Source organism: Crotalus tigris, unplaced genomic scaffold, assembly GCF_016545835.1.
Source record: "Crotalus tigris isolate CLP2741 ecotype Arizona unplaced genomic scaffold, ASM1654583v1 scf7180000018975.1359446, whole genome shotgun sequence".
Taxonomy (NCBI): Eukaryota; Metazoa; Chordata; class Lepidosauria; order Squamata; family Viperidae; genus Crotalus; species Crotalus tigris.
In genome coordinates, this window is record NW_024097306.1 from 920,536 (window position 1) to 944,430 (window position 23,895).

Sequence of the window (23,895 nt, forward strand, 5' to 3'; positions counted from 1 at the left end):
ACATTGCAACAAAAAACAAAAAACCTTCAAACCCTTCTTGAGTTTCCCACTCTTCAGATATTTGACTAGCTCTACTTCAAACCTACTCTGATTCTAAAAGAACAATTATGTATGATTATTGTATAATGATTATCCTAAATACAATTATTACAACCTTTTTAAAAAAGGTCTTTCTTCAAATCATATAAAGAATGATTTCACAATAAACTCTAATTCTTACAACTTCTTTAATATAAAACTGGTATTTGTCCTGCAACATCACAATTAATTTTTTTTGAAAAAGTACCCAATAACCTAGTTCAAATGTAAGGGTTAATTACAAAACTAAGTACTATGACAACAATTGTTATACTTTTTAAACTTCTCTCTTTACTCCCACTGTAAAAATGAGAACTAATCTTCCTAATTTATTGCCATTTAGTAAGCAAGCCACATTCTAATCCATGGTTTGAATTAAATACAGATGGATAACAACAGTTTTCCGAATTCCAAACTTTAAAAAAGTTATTCATATAAAAAGAAAAAAACTTAAGATGAAAAGGGGGAAAAGGTCTTCAACGTAGTTTGTTCTGCTTTAGCATCAAGATCTGATTGGGGTACCAACTAAGTCATCTCTTCCTCTCATGCTATATAACATAAAATTGAGTTCACTTATTGCATCAAGCCAAGTGATGCAATTATGGTTTACTGAATGAACCTTAAGTGGCTGCATTTGCACAGAACAGTATTTCATAAATGACAGTTTATCGACTGCACTAAATGGGCTACGAAGGCATGTCAGGGCAAAACTAAACCAACCACTTTATGCTTTTATGCAAAGTAGGAACTGAGATGCATTTACACAGAAGCAGTGTTTTGTAAAAAAAAAAAAAAAAAAAAAAAGTGCCGGAACTCACACACGTCATACAACCTGCCTTGCCTACTCTACAAGGTTCCATCCAAAAAAGGTGCCGGAACTCCGTTCTGGGCATTCTATGACAAAAAAAGCCCTGCATAGAAGCATCAGTTTTTATTATTTATTTACCAAATTTAAATATCACCCATCTCATTCTCCAAGTGACTATGAGAGTATTTATTTCCATTTGTAAGTACAGAAACTTATGCTTGAACATTAGATTAAATGAAAAAGCTATAGGCAATTTAGATGAATTTCTGGGAAATGCCTACTAACAAGTGCCTTTATCATCTAGGAGGCAACCTTGTATAATCTGATTATAATTTGCACAATTCTATAAGCTTTTCAGGTGAATAATAGTGATCTGATAGTGGACAATAAAAAGTGATTCTTTAGAAGCAAAAAGGTGCTAAAGTTGGAAAGTTCAACCTGAAATATTAAACTTTACCATATAGAATTAGAGTCTTATATACATAAAATTGTATTGTATTATATTGCATCATATACATACACAGACTCTTCAGATTACCAAATACAAATAAATTATATTAACTGTATGCAGAATATAATTTATTATGCATACGATTATATAGAAAACCTACACCATTACACAGAAGAGAAATCCTGAGAAGCTGCCCAGGTTTAATCAAGATGGGTTCAAATGGACATTGACCATCTCACTTCACTTGCATTGTCTGGATTGAGAACTATATTTATTTTTAAGACATGAGTGGTTCTGCTTGTGTAAATGGTTCCCAACATAATGGCTGATATACAGAGGAAGAACTAATGCAAACATTAGGGCCAGAAAAATCTTACACTGTAGTTTTTATGATATTCTACAAATTCGATGACATTTTTGGAGAAAATATTTCAAATCAGAATGGACATTTATTGTATTAGAGAAGTTCAACCAGGCTTCCCCCAATTTATGTTGGAAAAAATCCATGGTTTTTTTTAAGCCCATCATTTTATATTGACTTGAACAGAATCACATGTAATCCAAACCTAATAGATTTCTTTGCATATTTTTTGGGTCTGGCACTTGCTTATAATATTCCTCTTGCTTACAGAAATGATATTTTGTATAAATATTTTAATATGCTTCCTTGCTATTTGGTAAATTAAGATTAGTGCTTGAAATGCTTGAATATTGCTAATTTTCTTTTTATTATTGGACAAAAAAAACCCCTATAAGTTGCTGAAAACTGCAGTCATTGCTTATTACCAGTGGTGGGATTCAAATATGTGAACAACTGGTTCTCTGTGTGGATGCCGTTTCTGGAAGTCCATTCTGGGCCTGGGCAACAAAAAATTAGCTACCGGTTTTGCTGAAGTGGTGCGAACTGGCTGAATCCCACCAGTGCTTATTACTGTATAAGTCACCATGTCTTAGAAAAGGGATGCAAAAGTATGTCTGTTTCCTGGGCTGGACTACACCTTCCCTCGTCTGTATTTATTCGCCGTGTTGACTGGAATTAATATGAGATTTAAGTTCAACATTATTTTGGGAGTTCCAAGCTCTTCACCGTGTCCTGGAAGAACTTTCTTATTGTGATAATTCATGAAAAAAAATTGCAGTGAAAAGTAAAACATGCCTTTGAATTTTTTTATCCCAAAGAACTGACCATTGCAAATGGGTTCTGATTAAATGTAAATTATTGCCATTTCTGTACTTCAGAATCCACCTACTTTTGAAAACAGTATTGAAAGATATAGAGGATCAGATATAGGAGATCATTCTGAGTACCCATCGACTCTTCGTTGGAACCAGTTAATGTGCTACAATTCACTAAAGATGGAAAGAATCTGTCTTTCTTGAATTATTTTATATAATGCATTACATTCAGTGGCTTAATACCAGCTACTATTAATTTTCTCATTACAGAGCTTGCTTTTTGGTTTTGAAGGGTGATTAGAGACAGCCTCTCAAATCTAAGATGAGATAGACATGGACTTAAAAAAACCTCTTTGATGTGTATGTATTTAGTAAATGCGTACATATATACAAATACCATACAAAAATATGGTGAAATCCTCTTCTTGGTAAGAATACAAGTTTAAATTTGGGGGGTGTTTTAATAATACAATATAAAATGCATATTTTAAACCATTGGTTCCTATTTTCCTAACCTAATATATCTATTCTTCTATCAGGAATCCTTTAAAGGGTGGAGCCATCTAGGTAAGTGAAAAAACTTCAGAATGAGGAATTATGTATATTTAGCAAACAATACTGCAGAAAATATACAAAATCAAACATTTGTAAAATTCCTTCAAATAGATATTTACAAGATGGTGAAAAACCCTTATCTTATTGCCGTTTGCTCATTCGTTGTTGACTGATTATATGTCATCAAGTTGTTTTTGACTCCTAGCAACCACATAAATGTTTAATTCTATATTCCATAATATTCAATTAAAGTAATATGATATAATATAAATAATGATTAAGGCACCATAGAAGACTATTCAGTTCAAGTTCTACCTTAGGCATGAAAGCCAGCTGGATGACTTTGGTCTAATCAGTCAGACTAACCCACCTCACAGGATTGTTGTTGAGGCGAAAAGTGGAAGGAGTATTTGGTATGCTTGCTACCTTGATTAATTTTTATAAAATATATACTTTACATCATCAAAACAATTGATGAAAAATCTGTTTGTTTTTTTTAAATAGAGGCTTTGGTGTAAAATCCTTAAGATATTTTTTAAAAGGACAGCCCCACAAGTTTAGAGTAAAAGTAAGCTCAGATCATATTAGTGTGATTTCAGTTAAGCTTGCACTGAAAACTGAGGGATGTGGCAAAGACAGTAAAATCTCAGGAGAAACAGAGTTAAGTTTAGGATTCTTTTCTTTATCCAAAGCAGATGAGGAAAAATAACAGGGACTGTTATGGGCACAAATTGCAGATCGTTTAAAAAAAAAATTTGTTAACCTTTCTATGATTCAAATTTGGGTTTTACCACTCAATTGTCCTAAATCTTTTAAAAACGCACATGGCCTAAAGAATTAAAATTAGTGTAGGATAAATCTTCTAGTCCAATTCCTGCAATTAAACAATATATAGTCCTTTCTTCTTCTATCAGCAGGCACTAACTGCATTACACACAAGCTAGGGCAACAAGAAGGCCCTAAACTTGGCATGGTTTCACACAATATTTATTATTCTAGGCTCCACATCACCTAACTTGCAAACTCCAATGACCAACGGTAAACTGCAGCAATGCTAAAACTACACAGTAAGATTCAGGCTTTAATCTTTCTTGACTGATTTGAACTTCTATGCCACTCAATAATGTAAGGGCCTCTGGGACATTATAACCATTCAGAACACACTAACAAAAACCTCAGTCAATTTAAAAACTACATAAAAGACTACGCAAAAGTATATATTAGAAAATACCAGATCCTTGCAGTAGATATGGTAAAAGAAATGATTGTGGCAATGAATACAGCATAAAGTTAAGAACCAAAACAGTTAATTTTGAAAATATCAAAATGATTTATTTAAATGCTTGGAAAAATAAAAGGTTTTTACCTGGAGCCAAAAAAGTCAAAAACGCCAGTAGCATAATGTAGAAATCTGGCAAAGCTTCTGCTGTACAGTATGCTGCAAATCTGATACCTATTATATTTCAAAGCTGAATATTACCACAAAGTGCTTGTTCATTGTTACATCTAACCTTTATAAAACCAAACTGAACTGAACAAATCAAAACATTCTGAGGTTTCATGCAGCCTTTTCAAGTTACTAGAAATTTATAACTAGGTTTCTAACCACCCAATGCACAGGGATAGCTTAATTAATAGTAATCCTGTTTAAACAAGCAATGGTGCACCTATTTAAACAACTAAAAGTATTGTAAAGCCATTAATTTTAAACTATATCCTTGGCTCTTTGATAGTTCAGTTCTAACCTGCTAGTGTTCAAGTTATCTGTGTGTGGGTGTAGTGTGCACATAATATATTAGCCAGATTTCAATAATTTGAAGCTAGGAAGATTGCAGAATTTTTGAAATCCTAATTTATCATCTGGGGCACTATTTATAAAAAGTGATACAGTAGTTTACAGATTTGTTACAAAAAGAATCCCCACTGTATTTATACCACATAACATTAAATTAAGTAACATCTGAGTCAGTAGCAAATATTAAAAACACTTCACTGGATGTAGTCATAGCGTAGCAACAAAAGATGCTCTGAGATTATACTGGATGTATACAATTTTTTCTAGCAGCACAGAGTTGCATTGCAAAATTACATAATGCACCCTGGATTTATTTGTTTACTTATTTATTGTCCCAGCCAGCAAAATGAATATTTAAATTGCCAGGATGCTGGTGTTTCTACTTACTGATGAGTTGGCTGCCAGTGGAGCAGCTGTATTAGAATTTTCTTGCCCACATGGTTGGTTCTTCTCATGAGTTACAAGAATTCTGAAATGCTGCTGCCTTGAGTTTTGATCTGGACGAATTTTAAAAGTGCATCCTTGCCCTGGGGAAATCCGCTCAACTGAATTGCTTCTGGTCATAACGGGGCCACGTTGGTCATGTCCACAATGTGCATCTTCTTCCATGGAGCTAATTCGATCAGCCTGTGGCTGAACTGGATAGGAGGTGCTCCTCTCCAACTGTATCCGTGGATACCTGACCAGCCTGTCTCCTTTTGTTCCTGTAAAACCAAAATTACAACCTGCCCCTGCGCTATTTGACTGAGACTGCTGCAACTGAAGAACAAATAACTTTTTCCCAGAGTTGGCTGACCCATCTGGCAGGTGCTGCAGAGACCAGCGCCTGGGTTCTGAGCAAGAAGCATTATTTGGGGGCTCTGGACCAAATGGCATCAGCGTAACTTGAGGCATATCCGCACTCGAAGCCCGATGCTGAATCCTTACCCCGCTGATATTTAAATCCAGCGCAGATTTGTTTGTGTTGTCCTCTTGACCGCTGGCTTCACCCTTATTATTCCAGTGGTTAGAAGGTATTGTACAAAATATTGTGTGGTTAGAAGATCCTCCGTTGACCTCATGTCCCATGTTCTCAAGTTCTCTCGTTGGAGAATCCTCCGGAGTTACCTGTGAACTGCTTGGAGAAGAATGGCTTCCATCAAGAGAGGTATGCCACTCTCCTAGACCAGAAAAGTGACAGGACTCCTCTGGAGGAGACCCACATTCATCAGCATGTCCATTCACAGCATTGCGCTGAAGGGAAATCTGCATGGATGAGCTCCTCATGGGACGCGCATCAAAGCTGTTCAGAAGCTGTGGGATAAACATGGATGTGCTTCTTTTTAAGGAGCCACCTTCCTGCAGACGGCCGCTGCCATCTTCACAATCGATTCTGTGCCTGGAGAAAGGGTGAGGCCCATTCCTTCTTGGCAAAGTGTGGAATGCCATGAAAAAATCGTCATTATCCTCCCTCTCAGGGTCTAGAATCTCCAGTTCAGGAGCTGTATTGCTTCGCCCTGAGCCAAAATGAAACCGCAACCGATGGGCCATGGTCGCGGGAGAAAGCAGAGGAGAGGGAAGGCAACAAGGCCAGGCACTGCCAGCAGTTAAGAACTAAAGACATAAACTCCAAGAAAAAGTGTCCCATCTGCCAAAGTGTTAGCACTGCTGCACTGATAGCGACAGATAGCAGAAATAGCCCAAGTGGCAAGCGACATTCCATGCGTGATTGGGCAAGACCAATCGGTGCTCCTCCACACTGTGACATCGGGTAGGAGGGCTGGCGTCACATGACCTGTTTTCCCCTCTCCAATACAAGCGACTATTTTTTTCCCCCTCTCTTTAATACCAGCAAGAGCCTGAAACAGCACCTTCCCAGCTGCTCCTTTTCCATCAGAAAGGATCGGTCCCAGCGGGAGATCTCTCACAGCTGACTAAGGCAGCAAACACACTCAGCTCTGCTATAAATCTAAACTGCATCATAATCACAGAACACTTTTGAATTACTGCAAAAAAAGAAAGAAAAGAAATCTAAACTGCATCATATTCACAGAACACTTTTGAATTACTGCAAAGAAAGAAAGAAAAGGAGCAGAGGGGGTGGGAAACCACAGACACAAACTCACACAGAGGAGACTTCCTCTCCCTTCCCCACCCTGTCGAATTGCCCTTGTTATGCTATCAAAATTCTCAAGCTGAGCAGATATTGCTGAAATGATTGGAAGAAGGCATGTGCAGAGAAACACATGCACACAGCCCCCCCCCCAAAAAAACAGAGAATGAACATGTGAGATTTTGTTCATTTAAGCCTCCCAATGTCTTTTGACTACTACAAATAAAGAGTAGGAACTCAGTCTTTCTTCCTTTCCACTGAAAAGTAATTTAAATACTCCTCTTTCTGCCCTAACAACCAACCGAGATATCGGGTTGCTACTGCAAACAAACTGCAATAACCTGCTTCAACCACATTCCAACTTTTACAGGAGAGAAAAGGAAAGAAATTCTTACATGCACAATTCAAGAGGCAACACCATCCATCTTCCTGTTCCTAGATTTTAGAAGCAGGGCAGACGATAAAAGCTGAAGCAGGGGTAAGCATGAAGAACTGTACAGAATTTGACTTAAACTCCATGCTAAACAATGGCAGCCTTCCAGTGAGAAAGTGAGCAGTATTATAAAGGTTGAATTGCCAGCGAGAAAGAGAGCTCTGCTTTGTTAGGAGCCAAGAGGCGTCAGAAGAGCAGACAGATGGACTGGAACCCAAAATTAAACAATGCCCAAACTCGATTCTGCTCTGAGTGGTTGTTTAGAAAGGGGTGGGCAGAAACAGACATCCTACTGTCTCAAAATCTGTGGGCAGCACGAATTAAAAACTGGGTCAGTGAAACTAAAATGTTTATTATGGAGATAAAATAAAACCACTTAAATGTTCTGTATAAATGAGAACCTCACAGCAAAAGCTATAGAAAAAAAAAATCGTGAGAATATCCACCAAGAACGATGTCCTAAATATTTAAGACTTAAGTATTCTTATCATTTACTTCAAGTGAAGAAAGAAAGGGTCTCCAAAGGGGAAAAAACTTTCAATAATTAAAATACCAAAGGTCAGCATAATCCTGTTTTGTTAAACAGGCAAGAAAAAAACAGGACTAATAATAATACTGATCAGATCATCCATCTGCTGCTGTTCTGAATAAAGTCTGAAACCATCTTTAGCATATTTAACACAATTTGAGGACATATTTCCATCTTATTTGATTAATCAACAAACTATGATACTATAACTACCTTTGTAGCCTTTCTCCAAAGGGTTCAGTGGTTATTTTAACCATTTTAAGCACTTCTAAATACAAGTTTGGGACTCCAGAGAGAAGGTACTTTGATAACACATTGATTTATGATGAATACAAACTAGCAAAGAACAGTTTAAATACCCCTTTTGTTTCTCTTTTTACTCCAAACCTTTTGGTATACTCTGAACTGCATCTATAGGCTCCATTATTTACAACATGACGCTTAACCCATATATTTAATTTAAACACATTTTATATTCCTGTTTTCTAACAGTGTAGATATCTGCCATAACTCATAGCCATTTATACTGTTCGTTATAATAAAATCGGAGCAAATTTTCCCAAGGAGGGGAAATGGGATGAAAGTAAATAGATAGATTAAAAAATAAATAATGGTACTTAACATTCATTAGATCATAAATAAAAGGAACATTAAATGCATTTTTAAAGATAGGCCTGGTTCAAATTATAAACTGAAACAGAGACTACATCGGCAAGTATGTTGGACTAAACGCAGTGTTTCTCAACCTTGATCATTTTAAGCCATGTGGACTTCAACTCCCAGAATTCCACAGCCAGCATTGCTGGCTGTGGAATTCTGGGAGTTGAAGTCCACATGCCTTAAAATTGTCAAGGTTGAGAAACACTGGACTAAAGAAATTTAGGAGCTACCACAGAAAAGCCTCTACATTTATTAGCTACTTACTGGAGGAGGGATAAAATTGCGGCTCTTCAGCTGAATGGATTCATATGGAAGCTTGAAAGTCACACCATACTTCAGTGATTATAGAAACCAAGTGCATGGCAAACAGCTCAGGTTAATTGACCCCACGTTGAACAGGTCTCTCATCTTAACACTTTTCAACATCCCCTTCTTGGATCCAAGCCTAGACATATTACTACTTAATTGAATTAGCTTGTTTTCTACATCTCTGCTATATCTGACATCTCCCTTCCAGTAGCAAAAATGAGTTACCACCTTTAAATCCAAGGTTCTGAAGCCACTGAAGGGCTTAATAGCTATTTACTATCTTCTTGTCAATTTGAAAGGAACTATATTTATTAGCCTCTTACTACTAATGCGTATTACATCTCTCCATGTCCCACTTTTAAGAAATATTTTCCCCAGTGGAGAGAGGGAGGGAAGGAAAAATGAAATGTATGGCACAATGTTCTCATGCATAAAGTCAATAACCGTAGGAAAAAAAATACTCACCAATCTATTTTCATCAAACACTTCAAACAGCAATCTATGATTAGATGGATTTACCTATAAGGGAACAAACAGAGAAGACTATAAATCCAAACTCATTTGGCTCTTTCTTTCACCCATGAGACTTGTTTTAAAAATGGAATTTATTTTCTCAAAGAGTTCCAAATTGGACCTTCCCCCCCTTGGGTCATATTCCTTACTAAGCCCAGTCCCATCAAGTGGCAATATTTAGCTGACTTTGGTCAATCGCAAAAAGCTGAACAAGGTTATATTTGATCGGGATTGGTTAGGATGAGACAAACCAGGATATCCCAAGGCTGTAAGCAAATGGAGGTTGAAAAAAATTCTCAAAAGATGTCAGTAGCTAAACACTTCTTGTTTCCCCCTCCTGCAAGCAAGAGGTAAGGCCAGACAAGGTGGCAAATAAGATCTGCAGACTGAAACCTGGCGAGATAAAAGCAGGGCTGAAAAAAGGAACGGTGTGAAACAGAAGTTATATATCTACTCAACAAATCTTTATGCAGCTGCACAGGTTGTCCGGCTTGTCATTTTAAAATTACTTTTCTCTAGGAATTCATGGACATTGAATTCAGAGGTAAGTACTTATTGTCCATAATAATTTACTCCAGTGACTGAACTTCACACAAATTATCTGATCTCTGTGAGAATCAAGGAGCTTCTGAGGAATTTCATGTTCTCTTGTGTGTGCATGATGAATGTCATGAAAACTAGAAACTGCCAATTCTCTCTCCCAGTCATGGTCAGGTCAGGGGAAAAATGGAGATACTTGGATAATACTGGTCGACCAACTAGGCCTATGCATTGAAAATGAATGAAACCTGACTTAAACAAATGCAAAATGAGGCAGCAGTATCCATAACATGCCAAGAGATATATAACCAAAGTAGACTGTAACATTACTCTAAATCAGTGGTTCTCAACCTGTGGGTCGGGACCCCATTTGGGGTCGAATGACCATTTCATGGGGGTCGCCAAACAACGCAGTCCACCATTTTTTCCCCCTTTTCCTTAGCTGTGCTACTCCCTTTTATTCTATTGGCTTTTGAAAGCCAATAGAATAGACTCTCTTGAATAGAGTCTAATTCTATTGCTTTCAAAAGCCAATAGGAATTGTCCAGGCTGTCTCTGCCCTGCTGAGCCCACCAAAAGTCCCATTCTGCAAACGGTGCTGCACCAGTTGAGTAGTCCTCCACTTAACGACTGGTTGAGTAGTCCTCGACTTACGACCGGTTGGGGGTCGCGGCATTAAAAAGGTTGAGAACCACTGCTCTAAATACAAAAAAGCAGAAATTCCAAGCCAAGTAAACAAACGCTGCTCAACTTCTACAGTCTGAGTATTATCTGTTCTTAGGATCTTCAATACACTGGACTATACTCCAGCACCAGACAGGTTGCATAAATAACTACACGGGATGTAAGAATATAAGAACATAACCGTTCGCCTCCTTTCTCGACTAAACCCCCCAGATGTTATGACCTTTTCTGATGGGGAAGACGATCCAGCCCCTTGATCTTGCTTGCCCTCTTCTGAACTTTCTCTAGTTGGTTATCTAACCTTTTGAGGTGACAAAAATTGCATATAATATTCCAGATGAGATTGTACTATTGATTTATGTAATATTTATAATATATTATATAATATACATGTATTTATTTATTATATATTTATAATATTGCCACTTCTGTTTTCAGTACTGTTCCTTATTATATTATCCCTAAATGCCATTGGCTTTTTTTTTTTTTTTTTTACAGTGGGCACACATTGTTTTGTCACCCTGGATAACCTGTTTACCCTTACTCCAAGATCTCTTTCCTTATTAGTAACTGTTAGTTTTGATCCTATTAGAATGGATAAATAGTCAGGATTTTTGTTCCAATGCACATCAATGACATCAACCATTTTGATGACTATTCCTCTAATGTCATTGATCCCTTTGGAACTGTTCACAGCCCTTTGTTGTTTTTACCATCCTGAACAATTTAGTAACCTCAGCAAACTTGACTATTTCACTAGTTGCACCTGGTCTCAGATCATTTCTACATATGTTAAAAGGCACTGGTCCTAGGACAGGACCCTGGAGGATTCCATTAGTTATATCATTGTGAAAAATGTCCATTGACTCCTACTCTTGGTTTTCTACTCTTCAAGCAGTTGCTTACTCACAAGAGGACCTGCTGTGTTATTTCATGGCAGTTAAACTTACGGAGAAGTCTTTGATGAGGAAATTAATCAAAGGCTTTTTGAATGTCTGCTGGCTTGCCCTTATCTACTTATTTATTATCAACCTCAAAAAAATCTTTTGTAGATTACTTAGACAGGACCTTCCCTTAGTGAAATCTTGTTGGGTATCTTTGGATTAGGCTTGTGTCTATAAAGGTTTGATATTTTTTCTTTAATTGTGGTTTCCACTATCTTCCCCAGAACAGATATTAAGCTGACAGGCCTATAATTTTCTGCATCTCCTCATGCGTCCTAAAAATTGGAGTTCCACTGACCAATTTCTAGTTTTCAATTATAGAGGACAAGTATAGAGACAGACTTCGTATTTCAGTTTGGAGGTCTACAATTTCAGCTTTAAATTCCTCAGTAACCTTGCAAGTAGCTATTGCAGTATGGCAATTTCTCACTTTGTCAATAAGGCCTAACACTTCTTCTCTTGTCACCACTATATGGTTCAATTCATCTGATTCCCTTCTTGAGAGCAGGAACTCAGATTTAGGGATCGACCTCAATTTTTCTCCAGTGCAGATAGAGGTAAAAAATTGTTTGGCTACTCTGTAATTTACCTTTCTAGCATATCACTCGTTCTTCATCCAAGGGACCAATGAAGTTGGCTTATTTGAAGAAGCTTCACAGATTTGGCAATATGCCCCTCAAAATTTCTTTTCGATTCCCTCATTGTCTCTATGTCTTTTGCCAGAGTTTATGCAGAGATTCATCAACTCCTGTTGGCTTTCCCCCTGAACTTAGTTTAAAAGCTACCGTCTTTTTAATTTTAAGTGCCAGGGTTCCCTTTTAATTCAAATGGAGCCTGTCTCTCCTGTATAGGTCTGGTTCTTCCCAAAACATTCTTCAGTGCCTAATAAACTGGAAGCCCCCCTTGCAACATCAATATCTCATCCACACATTGAGACTTTTCAGTTCTGCCTGTTTAGCTAGTTCTGCTCATGGAACATATGGTGTTTCAGAGAAAGTGTCTTGAAGGTCTTGTTTTCAGCTTCATGCTTAAGTTACGAGAATTTGGCTTCCAGAACCAGAACTTCCTTCTTCCTTAGTCTGATGTCCTCATTGTCCAGGACTCTCATTTTCTGTAACAGCCAAGGGGTGATTCTGAGTGGGGCTTTGCTATCATGTCCTTGTGCGCTGCACTCACCTACTTCTCTATCCAACTTATTTATTCCAGCAGAGCTACCTTGATCTGAAGGCATTGAAATCATCCTGAATAGTAGCAGCTGCTTGCACCAAGCTACAAACACAATCTCTGTCCAGCGGTCAGATAATGACATTCAGAATGACCACATGTTCTGCATCCCTGCTGGCTGTCTATCTTCATATCTATTTTGAAAAGTATCTAGTTTATTTAAATTTATTCTATGTTTAGCCTGATTCTTACATTTTTGTAAGATCAATTATGATTTTTTTTAAATTTTTGAATTGTAAGTCTCTCCACCATCTCAAGAGTTCTTTGATTCTACTCCTTGATTGCTAGGGAAGAGAAAGTCCAGGAACTAGCCCAAAGCAGAAAAATATTCAGAAATACACTAGAAACTACACTTAAACTACACATGGATAGACTCCTTCTCTACATGTCTCCATTTTATGACCAATAAGCTTCCAAGTTTATCATTCTCCACTTCTTTGCTCTGAGCAGCTCCCCCCAAAAAAACATTAGGATTACAGCCTTAATTGCAAGCTAGGTACTACCATATAAGCCCACAGACACTATTATAAAAATGTAAATAGTAGAGAAATACAGCTGAATGAAATTATATTGCTGTTGGTTACACGGTCAGCCAGCTGTTTTGACTGGATTTAGCATTTTTATTCCTTTTCCAAGGACCTGGTATAGGCTGATGTTCTTTGATGCTGTTAAAGATAGCATTGCTGCCTTTGCAATTGACTTATGATTTTGTCAATGCCAATGATGTTCACGTGGTGCTTCAGATGTTTTGGGATCACACCCAAAGCACCTATCGTTATTGGTACCATCTTTGCTTTGGTTTCCCCCCCCTCCCCCCACAGTTCTACTGCTATTTGCAGGGCTTATTATCATTTATCCAACCAACAAATACCAGTCTTTACATCTGAGTTATCTTTTAGAAAATCGGTAGTGTGATTGAGTATGCTCAATTTGATGATCAGGCAAGCCCCTACAAATAGTAATCATTTCGTTAGAATGTCATAAAAACTCTCACATTTCAGATGTACTCATGGCATCTGGTAGTTTTCATCATCCCTCAATTTTATGTTCCAGGTTTCTACTACCTGGCAAAAAAGCAGTACCTTTGCAAGCACAAGATTACAGGTTGGGTTCCTAGCCTCTTTCAACAGGAATAGGAATGACAGCACTTTGAAGATGCCTGAGGTTCAATCTGGGATCTCCCACATACAATTCGGATCTCCAGCTTGGTCATTAACAAAGGGACTACTAAATAAACAGCAACTGTGCTGATAATCTTACTTCAACTTTTCTTTGCTTTACAGACTTGGGAATTTCATAACTGCCAAGGATTGGTCATAAAGTTACTGTTAAAACAGCAAATGATCACTAACGAGACAGTTATTAAATGAGGAGTACTTGTAATTCCTCTCACTATGACAATTTCTCTAACTAATCCCTCTGAATTTAGGGGAAGCTTCCATAGTTAACACTAATTATAAATTGCCATATCTTTTTTATTTTTAAATTCAGGCTAAAACTGAATTAGCTTCAGGGCTCTTTCAGATATTTTATAGTTAGTGAAATAAAATGCTATAATTTGCAATAGATTAGAATATATTTTACTAAATAGACGTGATTGCACCTAACAGCTGTCAGTTATCTTTTTTCCTCATTCTGATTTTCCAGGGGTGAACATATCCTATAAAAGTAGTAATATTTGACCCACAGATATGGGACAGATTTACTGTTTTCCTTTCTAGCCTTACCATTTTATGAATTTTATAATATTTTCAGGCAAATACCAAAAGTTGGATAAACACTTTTGACTTCACCAACAGTATCAAACCCATAAAGTAGTATGAGTTTACTGTACTTTCCGGCGTATAAGACGACTTTCGCAAGCGTTAAAATCGGCGCCGAAGTCGGGGGTCATCCTATACGCTGGGTCGCCTTATAAGCCAGAATATATGGCACTTGGAAGCAAGTTCCACTATGCCCTAATGGGACTTATTCCCACATAAACATATATAAGATTGCCATCTCAGAACTGAATCCTATGAATGCTTACCTGAAAACAAATCCCATTGCAATTAATTAGGTTTACGGTGCAGTCTGGGAGTTCAGCATTGCAAGCTTTATTAACATAAAGTGCAAACTGACCAGACACAAGTTCTTCTAGAAAGATTCCTATGCATTAAATTTTGTTATGACTGGAATGGAAAAAGCTAGGAGCAGACATTCAGTACCAAAACAATTCCTAGGATTGTGCATTACTAATCAAAACAAATTTGATCCACTGTCAACTCAGTCCTTCTCCCCCCTCCCCCCTTTTCTTGGCCATTGCTTAGTATTAAAAAGATTCAGTGTTACTTCAAAATATCTACAGAAATCAAACCTTACTTCTCACTGTTAACACTGCTATAAAAATCTGATTGAAAACCATTTATAATGCTACTGAGACAATGCCAAAATATTGTTTCTAAAACACTTGAGCATAAAGCAAGCCAAATGGATAGACGCTGTCTGAAAAAGACAGTAGCAATTCAACAGCTTACAATGCCTCAGTCTGTAGGCAGACAGCTGTTCCCAAAGATTAAATTTAAATTGCTGAAATTTTACCTTGCCCTTTCTGCTTGAGTTTTTTTCTTTCACTCCCTCTTTTTAAATAAAGTTTCCATGTTATGGGACTCCAGTTGATTAAGCTTGAAGCAATATAATTTCTAGATAAGGGATACTTGCTTCCCTTCTATAGCATAAATCAACTCCAGGTAAGTGAAGACATTTGTTAGAGACAAAGAGTTGGAATGTGTGTGTGTATAAGGAAGTCTCACTTATACACTGGCAGGCTAAGGATGTAATTTGGGGGATACAAAAGAAGTAATACAAAGAGCGAGAATTGACAATCATGGAATCATGGAATCGTGAGAATATGGAAACATGACTGGGACTGTATTATGTCCCCACTAACACATAGTAAGAATCTGGATCATGTATGTCAAAAGCAATAATGTTTTGCGGCACATTTGGGCATGACCTAGAATGCTTTGAGCTATGTTGTAGCCCAATACTCTCTCTTTCTTCTCTTAATTTATTAATTAAGAATATATTAATCTGGTAGATTAGGAAATCAAGCATGCTACTCCAAAAGCTGCAGTTTACATACCAGTAGGTACTATAATGTAAAATTAGAAGGCACCAGCGTGAATACGTTTTATAAATTACCAAAAGCACTATAAGTTATAAATGTTATAAACTAACAGTTTCTATCTCCCACTGGTTTTGTTTAAGTGAAATGAGAACACAAAAGGTATTCTAATAATGGGGAACACACTTGGTGGTAGTCATAGTAAGACCATATACATCTCACATTCTGTCCCAAATATTTCCAACCAAAGCAAGGGGAGAAAAAAAAAACCGGAAAAAAAGGCATCATCCTTGGAGAGAAACTGCAGATAATGCTACAGTGGGCTGACTTGGTATGAAGCAGTTTCCTATGTGTATCTTGCAGGACACTGCACCCTGGTTTCTTTCATATGCTTTTGTTCTTAAGGATACAGGCTACACTGCCACAAATACAACTACAAAGAGATGGGCAGAAGGATGCAGGCATGGAGGGTAAACAGTCCCCTATTCAGAATGTTCATTTCTAGCCAAGCAAATTAAGAAGAGGGAGTCAAGCTATTATCCAAAGCGCCTGAAGGCAGGACAAGAAGCAATGGATGGAAACTAATCAAAGAGAGAAGCAACCTAGAACTAAGGAGAAACTTCCTGACAGTTAGAACCAATTAACCAGCGGTGAATGCTCCAACACTGGAAGTTTTTAAGAAGAGACTGGACAGCCATTTGTCCGAAATGGTATAGGGTTTCCTGCCTGAGCAGGGGGTTAGACTAGATGACCTCCAAGGTCCCTTCCAACATTATTATTGTTATTGTTATTATTATTTTGGATCATCGCACAGTCAGCCAGATGTTCAGACTGGATTTGGCATTTTGTCTACCAATCGAGTCCTTACCCAGGACCGGAGATAGGAAGATGTGGATATTTGATGGTATTACAGATATCGTTGCAGGATGGAAGCAGTTCCTAGTAAGGCCGCCTTTTGCAATTGACTAATAGCGAATTTGTCAATGCCAATGGTGTTCAAGTGGTGCTCCAGTTGTTTTGGGATTGCACCCAAGTAGCCTATCACTATTGGTACTACCCTTGCTTGCTTTTGCCACAGTCTTTCTATTTCTATTTGTAGGTCTTTGTATTTTGTTATCTAATAATAATAGTAGTAGTAGTAGTAAAGTTGGAAGGGACCTTGGAGGTCATCTAGTCCAACCCCCTGCTCGGGCAGGAAACCCTACACCATTTCGGACAAATGGCTGTCCAGTCTCTTCTTAAAAACTTCCAGTGTTGGAGCATTTACTGCTTTTGGAGGAAAGCTGTTCTACTGATTAATTGTTCTCACTGTCAGGAAGTTTCTCCTTAGTTCTAGGTTGCTTCTCTCCTTGATTAGTTTCCACCCGTTGCTTCTTGTCCTGTCTTCAGGTGCTTTGGAAAATAGCTTAATTCTCTCTTCTTTATGGCAGCCCCTGAGATAAAGAAGAGGGAATTAAGCTATTTTCCAAAGCACCATCTTCTCCAGTTCTTTCTCGTCTATTCTGCTGTCTCCAGGCACTGCCACGTCCACTATCCAGACTTTTTTGTCTTTCTTATCACAATTGTTAAGTCTGGGGTGTTATGTTGCAGGTGCTTGTCTGTTTGAATTCTGAAGTCCCAGAGCAGTTTAATTTTATCATTTTCTATGACTTTCTCTATTTTATGATCCCACCAGTTTTTGCTTACAGGCAAATGGTATTTTTTGCAGATCTTCCAATGCACCATTGTTGCTACTTTGTCATGCCGCTGCTTGTAGTCAGTCTGTGCAATCTTCTTGCAACAGCTTACCAAGTGGTCCACTGTTTCTTCAGCTTCTTTGCATAGGCGGCACTTACTGTCTGTTGCTGTCTTCTCAATTTTGACTTTGTATGCATTTGTCCTTAAGGCTTGGTCTTGTGCAGCCAGAATTAGTCCCTCGGTCTCTTTCTTCAATTTTCCTGCTCTTAGCCATTGCCAGGTCTTATTATTATCTGCTTTCCCTTTTTTTTCACGTATTGGCCATGTAGTGCTTTGTCTTCCCATGCCTCTATTCTGTTCTTCATTTGGTCTTTCTTGTAGGCCAGTTTGGTCTCTCCAGTAGTCAGTAAGCCTTCCTGATATACTAATTTCAGTGCATCTTCATCATTGTTCTTCAGATATTCTTCCAAAGCCATTTTTTCTTCTTCAACCATCTGATGTACTTGTAGCATTCCACGCCCACCTATTTGCCTTGGTAGATAAAGTCTATCAATGTCACTGCGTGGATGAAGGGCATGATTCATTGTCATTATTTTTCTGGTCTGCCTATCCATTGCTTTTAGTTCTGCTTGAGTCCAGTCCACTATTCCAGCTGTGTACCTAATGACTGGGATTGCCCAGGTGTTGATTGCCTTTATGGTATTTACTCCATTGAGTTTGGACTTTAAGATCTTCTTCACTCTCTTGATGTATTCACCTCTAATCTTTTTCTTGACTTCAGTGTGCTTGATGTTGTCAGCTTGAAGGATACCCAAGTATTTGTAGTACTCATCCAGACTCTTAATGTTATTTTCGTGGAGCATCTTGATTCCTTCAGTTTTCACTATTTTTCCTTGTTTGATAGTAAGTGTGGCACATTTGTCCAAGCCAAACTCCATTACAATATCTTGGCTATATATACGGACAGTGTTGAGCAGCGATTCTATTTCAGATGATGTTTTTCCATACAGCTTCAGATCATCCATATAAAGGAGGTGGGATAGTCTGGCAGATGTTTTTGATGTTTGATAGCCATGTCCTGAGTTATTCAGTATTGTTGACAGAGGAAACAGTGCAATAACAAATAGTAATGGTGATAATGAATCTCCTTGAAATATTCCTCTCTTGATATTAACCTCTCCCAGCCTCTCACCATTGATCTGCAACTGTGTCTTCCATTGTGCCATTGATCTTTGCACAATTTTCTGATTTTCTACTGACTCCTGTTATTTCTAGGCACTTGATTATCCGGTCATGTGGCAGAGAGTCAAATGCCTTTTTGTAGTCAATCCATGCCACATTCAGGTTGGTCTTCCTTTTCTTGCAGTTTTCCAAGATCATTTTGTCTATTAGGAGTTGATCTTTTATTCCTCTGCTATTGGGGCAGTTTCCTTTCTGCTCAGGTGGAAAGAGATTGTTTTCAACTAGATGCTGTTATACTGCATCAGCTACCACACCAGTTAGTAATTTGAAAGTTGTTGGTAAGCAGGTAATTGGCCTGTAGTTACCTGGTGTTGCCCCTTTTGCTGGATTTTTCATTATTAGGTAGGTTTTCCCAGTTGTTAGCCACTTTTCAATTTCTCCTCCTTGTAGTATATTGTTGAACTGCTTGGCAATTAGTGGGTGTATAACAGTTAGATGTTTCAACCAAAACCCATGCAGTTCATCTTCACCTGGTGCTGACCAATTTTTGATTTTCCTTGCTCTTTTTTCTACCATTTTTGTTGTTATTACTAGTTCTTCCATTTCAACTTCTGTTTTATTTGCGTCCACCTCTTTTAACCAAGCCGCATCCTTGTTGTATTTCTTTGGGTTATTCCATATCTGCTTCCAGAACTGCACTGTTTCTTCCTTGTCAGGTACTGACTGATTCTTTGTAGTTTCTCCATTGATGGATTGGTAGAAACATTTCTGATTGGATTGAAATTGGAGGTTCTGCCTATAGTTTGCAATTCGAGCTTCATATCTACTGATTTTCCTGGCTATAGCTGTTATTTGTTGCTTTATTATTTCCAGTGCTTCCTTGATCTTCCTTGTTTCTAAGTGGTATTTCTTGATTAGGTATTCTTTGGTCTTCTTGTTCTTCAGCTTCTTTTCTTTCATCTGTTCTAGCTTGCTTGCATGTGATCTTAACTTGCTGATCTTATTTTCTAGTCTAACCTTCCATTTTTCTGGTGCACTGTTTGTTTGTTTTTCTTTTTTGTTGATTTTGCATCCCAGGTATTCAGTTATAACTGCAGCTATGCTGTACATTAATTGGTTTGTTTCTTGCAGTGAATTGGTGCTTATACTTGATACTGCAGTATTTGCATCTTTTAATGCTTGTGCTAGCTGTTTCTTTGGAACAAGCTTCAATGCAGGCAGCCTTATTCTGTTGTTTTTGTGCTTTCTAGATGCTCAGTTATTCTTTGTTTCAATTCTTTTATTTCTTTAGTTAGAGGGTTTTGTTCTTCCTGAGGTAGAGGTGCCTGGTTTCCAAATGAGAACAGTTGTGTATCTCTGCTGGATTCCTTCACTGCCAACTCCCCTTGGTTTGCCTCTACATTCTGAATTACTTCTGGTAAGGCTTTGATTTCTTTGCCCTGGGTAAACCTTTGCAGTTCGTCCAGTTCTGTTTCTATGAATACTTTATTTCGTATTATAAATAGGCATTGATCTGCTAGTCTCTGTTCTGTTATTTCTGATTCTGGATGTTGTTCTTTCCAGAACTGGTGCATTTGTTTTAGATATCCTCTTCTTGTTGGACTTGATCTGTAGTAACAGATCATTATTTCTTTGTTTTCAATTACTGTGTATCTGCGACAGGTAAACATCTTTTTTTCCAGTAGTTCTGCAACTGCTGGCCCTGGTTGCTCAGCCAACAGTCCTGAGTCCTGTAATCCATTTTTCACCAGATATCCAGGAACTCCAATATCTAGCGCAGACCTTGTTAACCCGGGTGACATCTGAGCCGGTATGGCATTCTGTAATTTACGTCTCACCATATTTTTTATGGGAGAGACACTCTTTGTCTGATTCCTCTGATGAGACCTGTCCGGTATGGTTGAACCTCTGGCATAGCTCTCATTATTGTTGTTGTTGTTGTTATTGTTGTTATTATTAAGATTACATCAGTATGACTGGGATTGGAAATTCTTGATCTTATTTGAAACTATCAGGGATTGGCAAGAAGAGTCTCGGTTATCCAATACCTTCAAAGTATGTGTGGCTTGCACACTTAAGCCAGCTCTCCAGGAAGCACACCATTGCCCAATAACAGTTCAACTACTCTTGCCACTGATAAAGACTAGCAGTCCTTTTCAAACCTTAATATCCCAGAGATTACCACTAGTGAGCTTCCTATAACTATCACCATGATTATCATCGAAGTTTGAGAGACACATGTCACAAGCTGTGTTGCCAAAACTCTTACACCTTTGTAAGATACAACTCTTCAAAGTATTCCTGTCCATCACCCAAGAGTAGGTACCCCTTCTGAACAATCTCTAACAATATACTCAACCTTGCTTGCATAAGCTCTTGAGAGATCAGGCTATGATTAACCAGAAAGTGGCTCAAAAGAGAGACACAACACATCTGGAAGATTTAGTTAAAGATTTGGAACTTCAGATCTGGTTAAAATCTGAGTTCTTTCTCATGCACACACAATTTCAGGTCTCCTCTCTGTAAATAAAAAAGAAACACTAATCTAGCAGTTTTCAACTTCTTCAAACCTGATTCATCAACCTAAATATCAACTTGCACATTAGGATCTGGCTCTTTTTAACCAAACATGGTTGCCTTTATTCTAGTCCTTTTCTCCACCTCTACTGTTTATCTTTTCTTCATCCCTTTGCTCCAATTAAAACTAAGACAGGCAACTAAGAAAATGGGAAGGCTATAACATTCTGACTACCATCCAGAGCTGTTTCTTAGATTATCTAAACAGACCACAAAATTTATTGGGTGGGGGGATTTTGGCAAATAACTGGTATACAAGTATTATTGAGCAACTTTCAACATAGAGTAAAACTTCTTAAAATCAAAACTTACTCTAAAATAAAATTCCTCGTTCCATTTTGGATTTAGAGTCTGTAAAAAAAAAAGAGGTGGAAATTTTAGTAACACAATCCTTTAGAAAAGGCTGCAAATATACAGTACAATTTGTGGTGAATTACAACACAAGAGAGAGAGAGAGGGAGGGAGGAAGAAAAATCACCGGCACAGCTTTTGTCAGCAATAAAGACATTATTATCAAAAGGCTTCAAATTCATTTGCTAAGCAAACTACTTGTGGGAGGCCATGTGAAGTAGGATAAACCAGAAATAGACGCCACTATTATTAGGAACTACACAGTGAGAGCTGATCAGTGATGACCTGAGCAGAGATGTCTTAATAAAGAGAGTTAAATATTTCATTATTAAAAATTCTTCAGCCTGTCACTGGGGAAGTTACTGGAGGATACGGTAAAGAATATGTCAGTAGAAAGATCTCCCCAGTCATGTTATTTGCACAAGCATAATTTATACTCCCTATTCTAAAAAAAGGAAAGGAATACCAAGAGATACATTTCAAAATATGGTTCAATAATCTTATTAAACTGCACTATCAATTAATACATTGAGAGTACCTGAGAGAGCTTATTAGAAAAACCTTTTATCTTATAAACAAAAATCCCCATTTTTTAAAAGCATGAAAAAAAAATCTCAATTATATTTTTTCCTAAATAGCAACAGCATCATGAGGAAGAGAATAAAAAGAAAATGGGTGGATGATGATCCTTGTGAAATAATAATCCTTTATACATTTTTAAAGGCCAGGAACAGAACAAAAAAACCTGATAAACTAGGTTTGGTAATTAACCTGAGAGAATACCAACATTAATAAAGTTCTAATATTTATAATTGCTTTCTTTCTGATGTGCAAGAGAAATAGAGCAAAGCATCTTTTCATAGATATGTATAAATTAGCATGTCAGGGGATCCTTAACTGATCTTGAATCTAGACTATTAAAAACTATGGTGCCTAAAAGGTGAACTTTGGCCTAATATTCAGTGATGCTGTATCAGAATTAATGTTACATGTTCTCTTTGGGTGAGGCTGAAATACAATGTTCTGAATCACTGATAGTTTTCTCGCACCATACCGATGAAATATTATTAGTGAGCAACTGCTACAAGGGCCGTGCTAACGCTGCCAGATTTAGACATGCAAAAATTCAAAGCACCACCAGAGGGCAGCAAAGATACACAAAACGCTTAACACTTTTCTGCCACCTACTGCCCCTCTGGATTTCTGATAAGCCTAGATTTTCTATTCAATTCCACAAATGATCATCAGGGTCTAGCAGAGCAGCTGGCGGGTTTGTAATAAGACTTTTTCAAAGGCAGTTCCAGCTTTATGGAATTATTGGGTATTTTTATTGTTTATTTATATCCCATCTTTAACATTTTTATAAATAATTCAAGGTGACCAACATATATAATACTCTTTCTTCCTCCTATTTTCCCCACAACAGCAAACTTATTAGGTGGATTGGGCTGAGAGAGCGTGACTGGTCCAAAGTCACCCAATCAGCTTTCATGCCTAAGGCAAGTCTGGAACTCATGATCTCCTGGTGTCTAGCCTAAAGCTTTAACCACTAGACCAGGGGTGTCAAACTCGCAATGTCACATGACGTGTCGCAACATATTAAGACTTTTTTTCCATTGCCGGCAATGGGGTGGGTGTGGTTTTGGCATGACACATCCAGCCTGCGGGTCAGCAGTTTGACACCCCTGCACTAGACCAAACTGGCTATCAGGCTATAAATAACAGCCCTTTTTGAAACATGAGAAATATATGTTTTCAAATGCATGCTTATTACTTCTACTTACTTTTTTAATAGTTTTTGTTTGCACCAGGGCAAGTTCTCGGTTTTCATCTGCTACATACAATGAAAGTTTCACATACGGATCACTGCAACAGAAAAACTGCCATTAACATCACATTACATAATTTAATTTGCTTATTGTCAAGTTGTTGTATTTATATACTTATGCAATTTATATTGTATAGTTGAAACCAGTTCAACTCCCCAAGGCTTGCAAGAAAATAAATAAATCTACCATAATGAAAATAAAAACAAGCATGACAAAATGTCCATGAGTCACACACATGTATGCACACAATTTAAAAAATTCTCTATGACTCTTTCCTTAACCTCAGAGACAGGAACAACCCAACAAATCAAAACCAACAGCAACAGTAATAGCAAAAATGCCCTTGAAGACCAAATGATGAAGATCACATCCAGAGGCCCTG

General features: G+C 37.6%; 1 protein-coding gene across 15 annotated transcripts in view; it reads right to left on the minus strand.

Moving 5' to 3' along the window:
* NEDD4L (NEDD4 like E3 ubiquitin protein ligase) overlaps nt 1–23,895 on the minus strand; it is a 319,995-nt gene that overhangs the window by 143,488 nt on the left and 152,612 nt on the right. For 6 of the 15 annotated variants that reach the window (XM_039358058.1, XM_039358054.1, XM_039358053.1 and 3 more), the window contains 3 exons: nt 23,469–23,550; nt 21,646–21,684; nt 9,352–9,405 (listed from right to left, as the gene is read on the minus strand). Coding sequence is in view for 11 of the 15 variants with exons in the window: in XM_039358054.1 (XP_039213988.1) it covers nt 9,352–9,405; nt 21,646–21,684; nt 23,469–23,550 (175 nt within the window). In the remaining 4 variants the exon portion in view is untranslated. Of the gene's footprint in view, nt 1–5,250; nt 7,291–7,350; nt 7,588–9,351; nt 9,406–21,645; nt 21,685–23,468; nt 23,551–23,895 lie in introns of those variants that run through there. The other 9 variants (XM_039358045.1, XM_039358057.1, XM_039358051.1 and 6 more) reach the window with 7 other exon arrangements.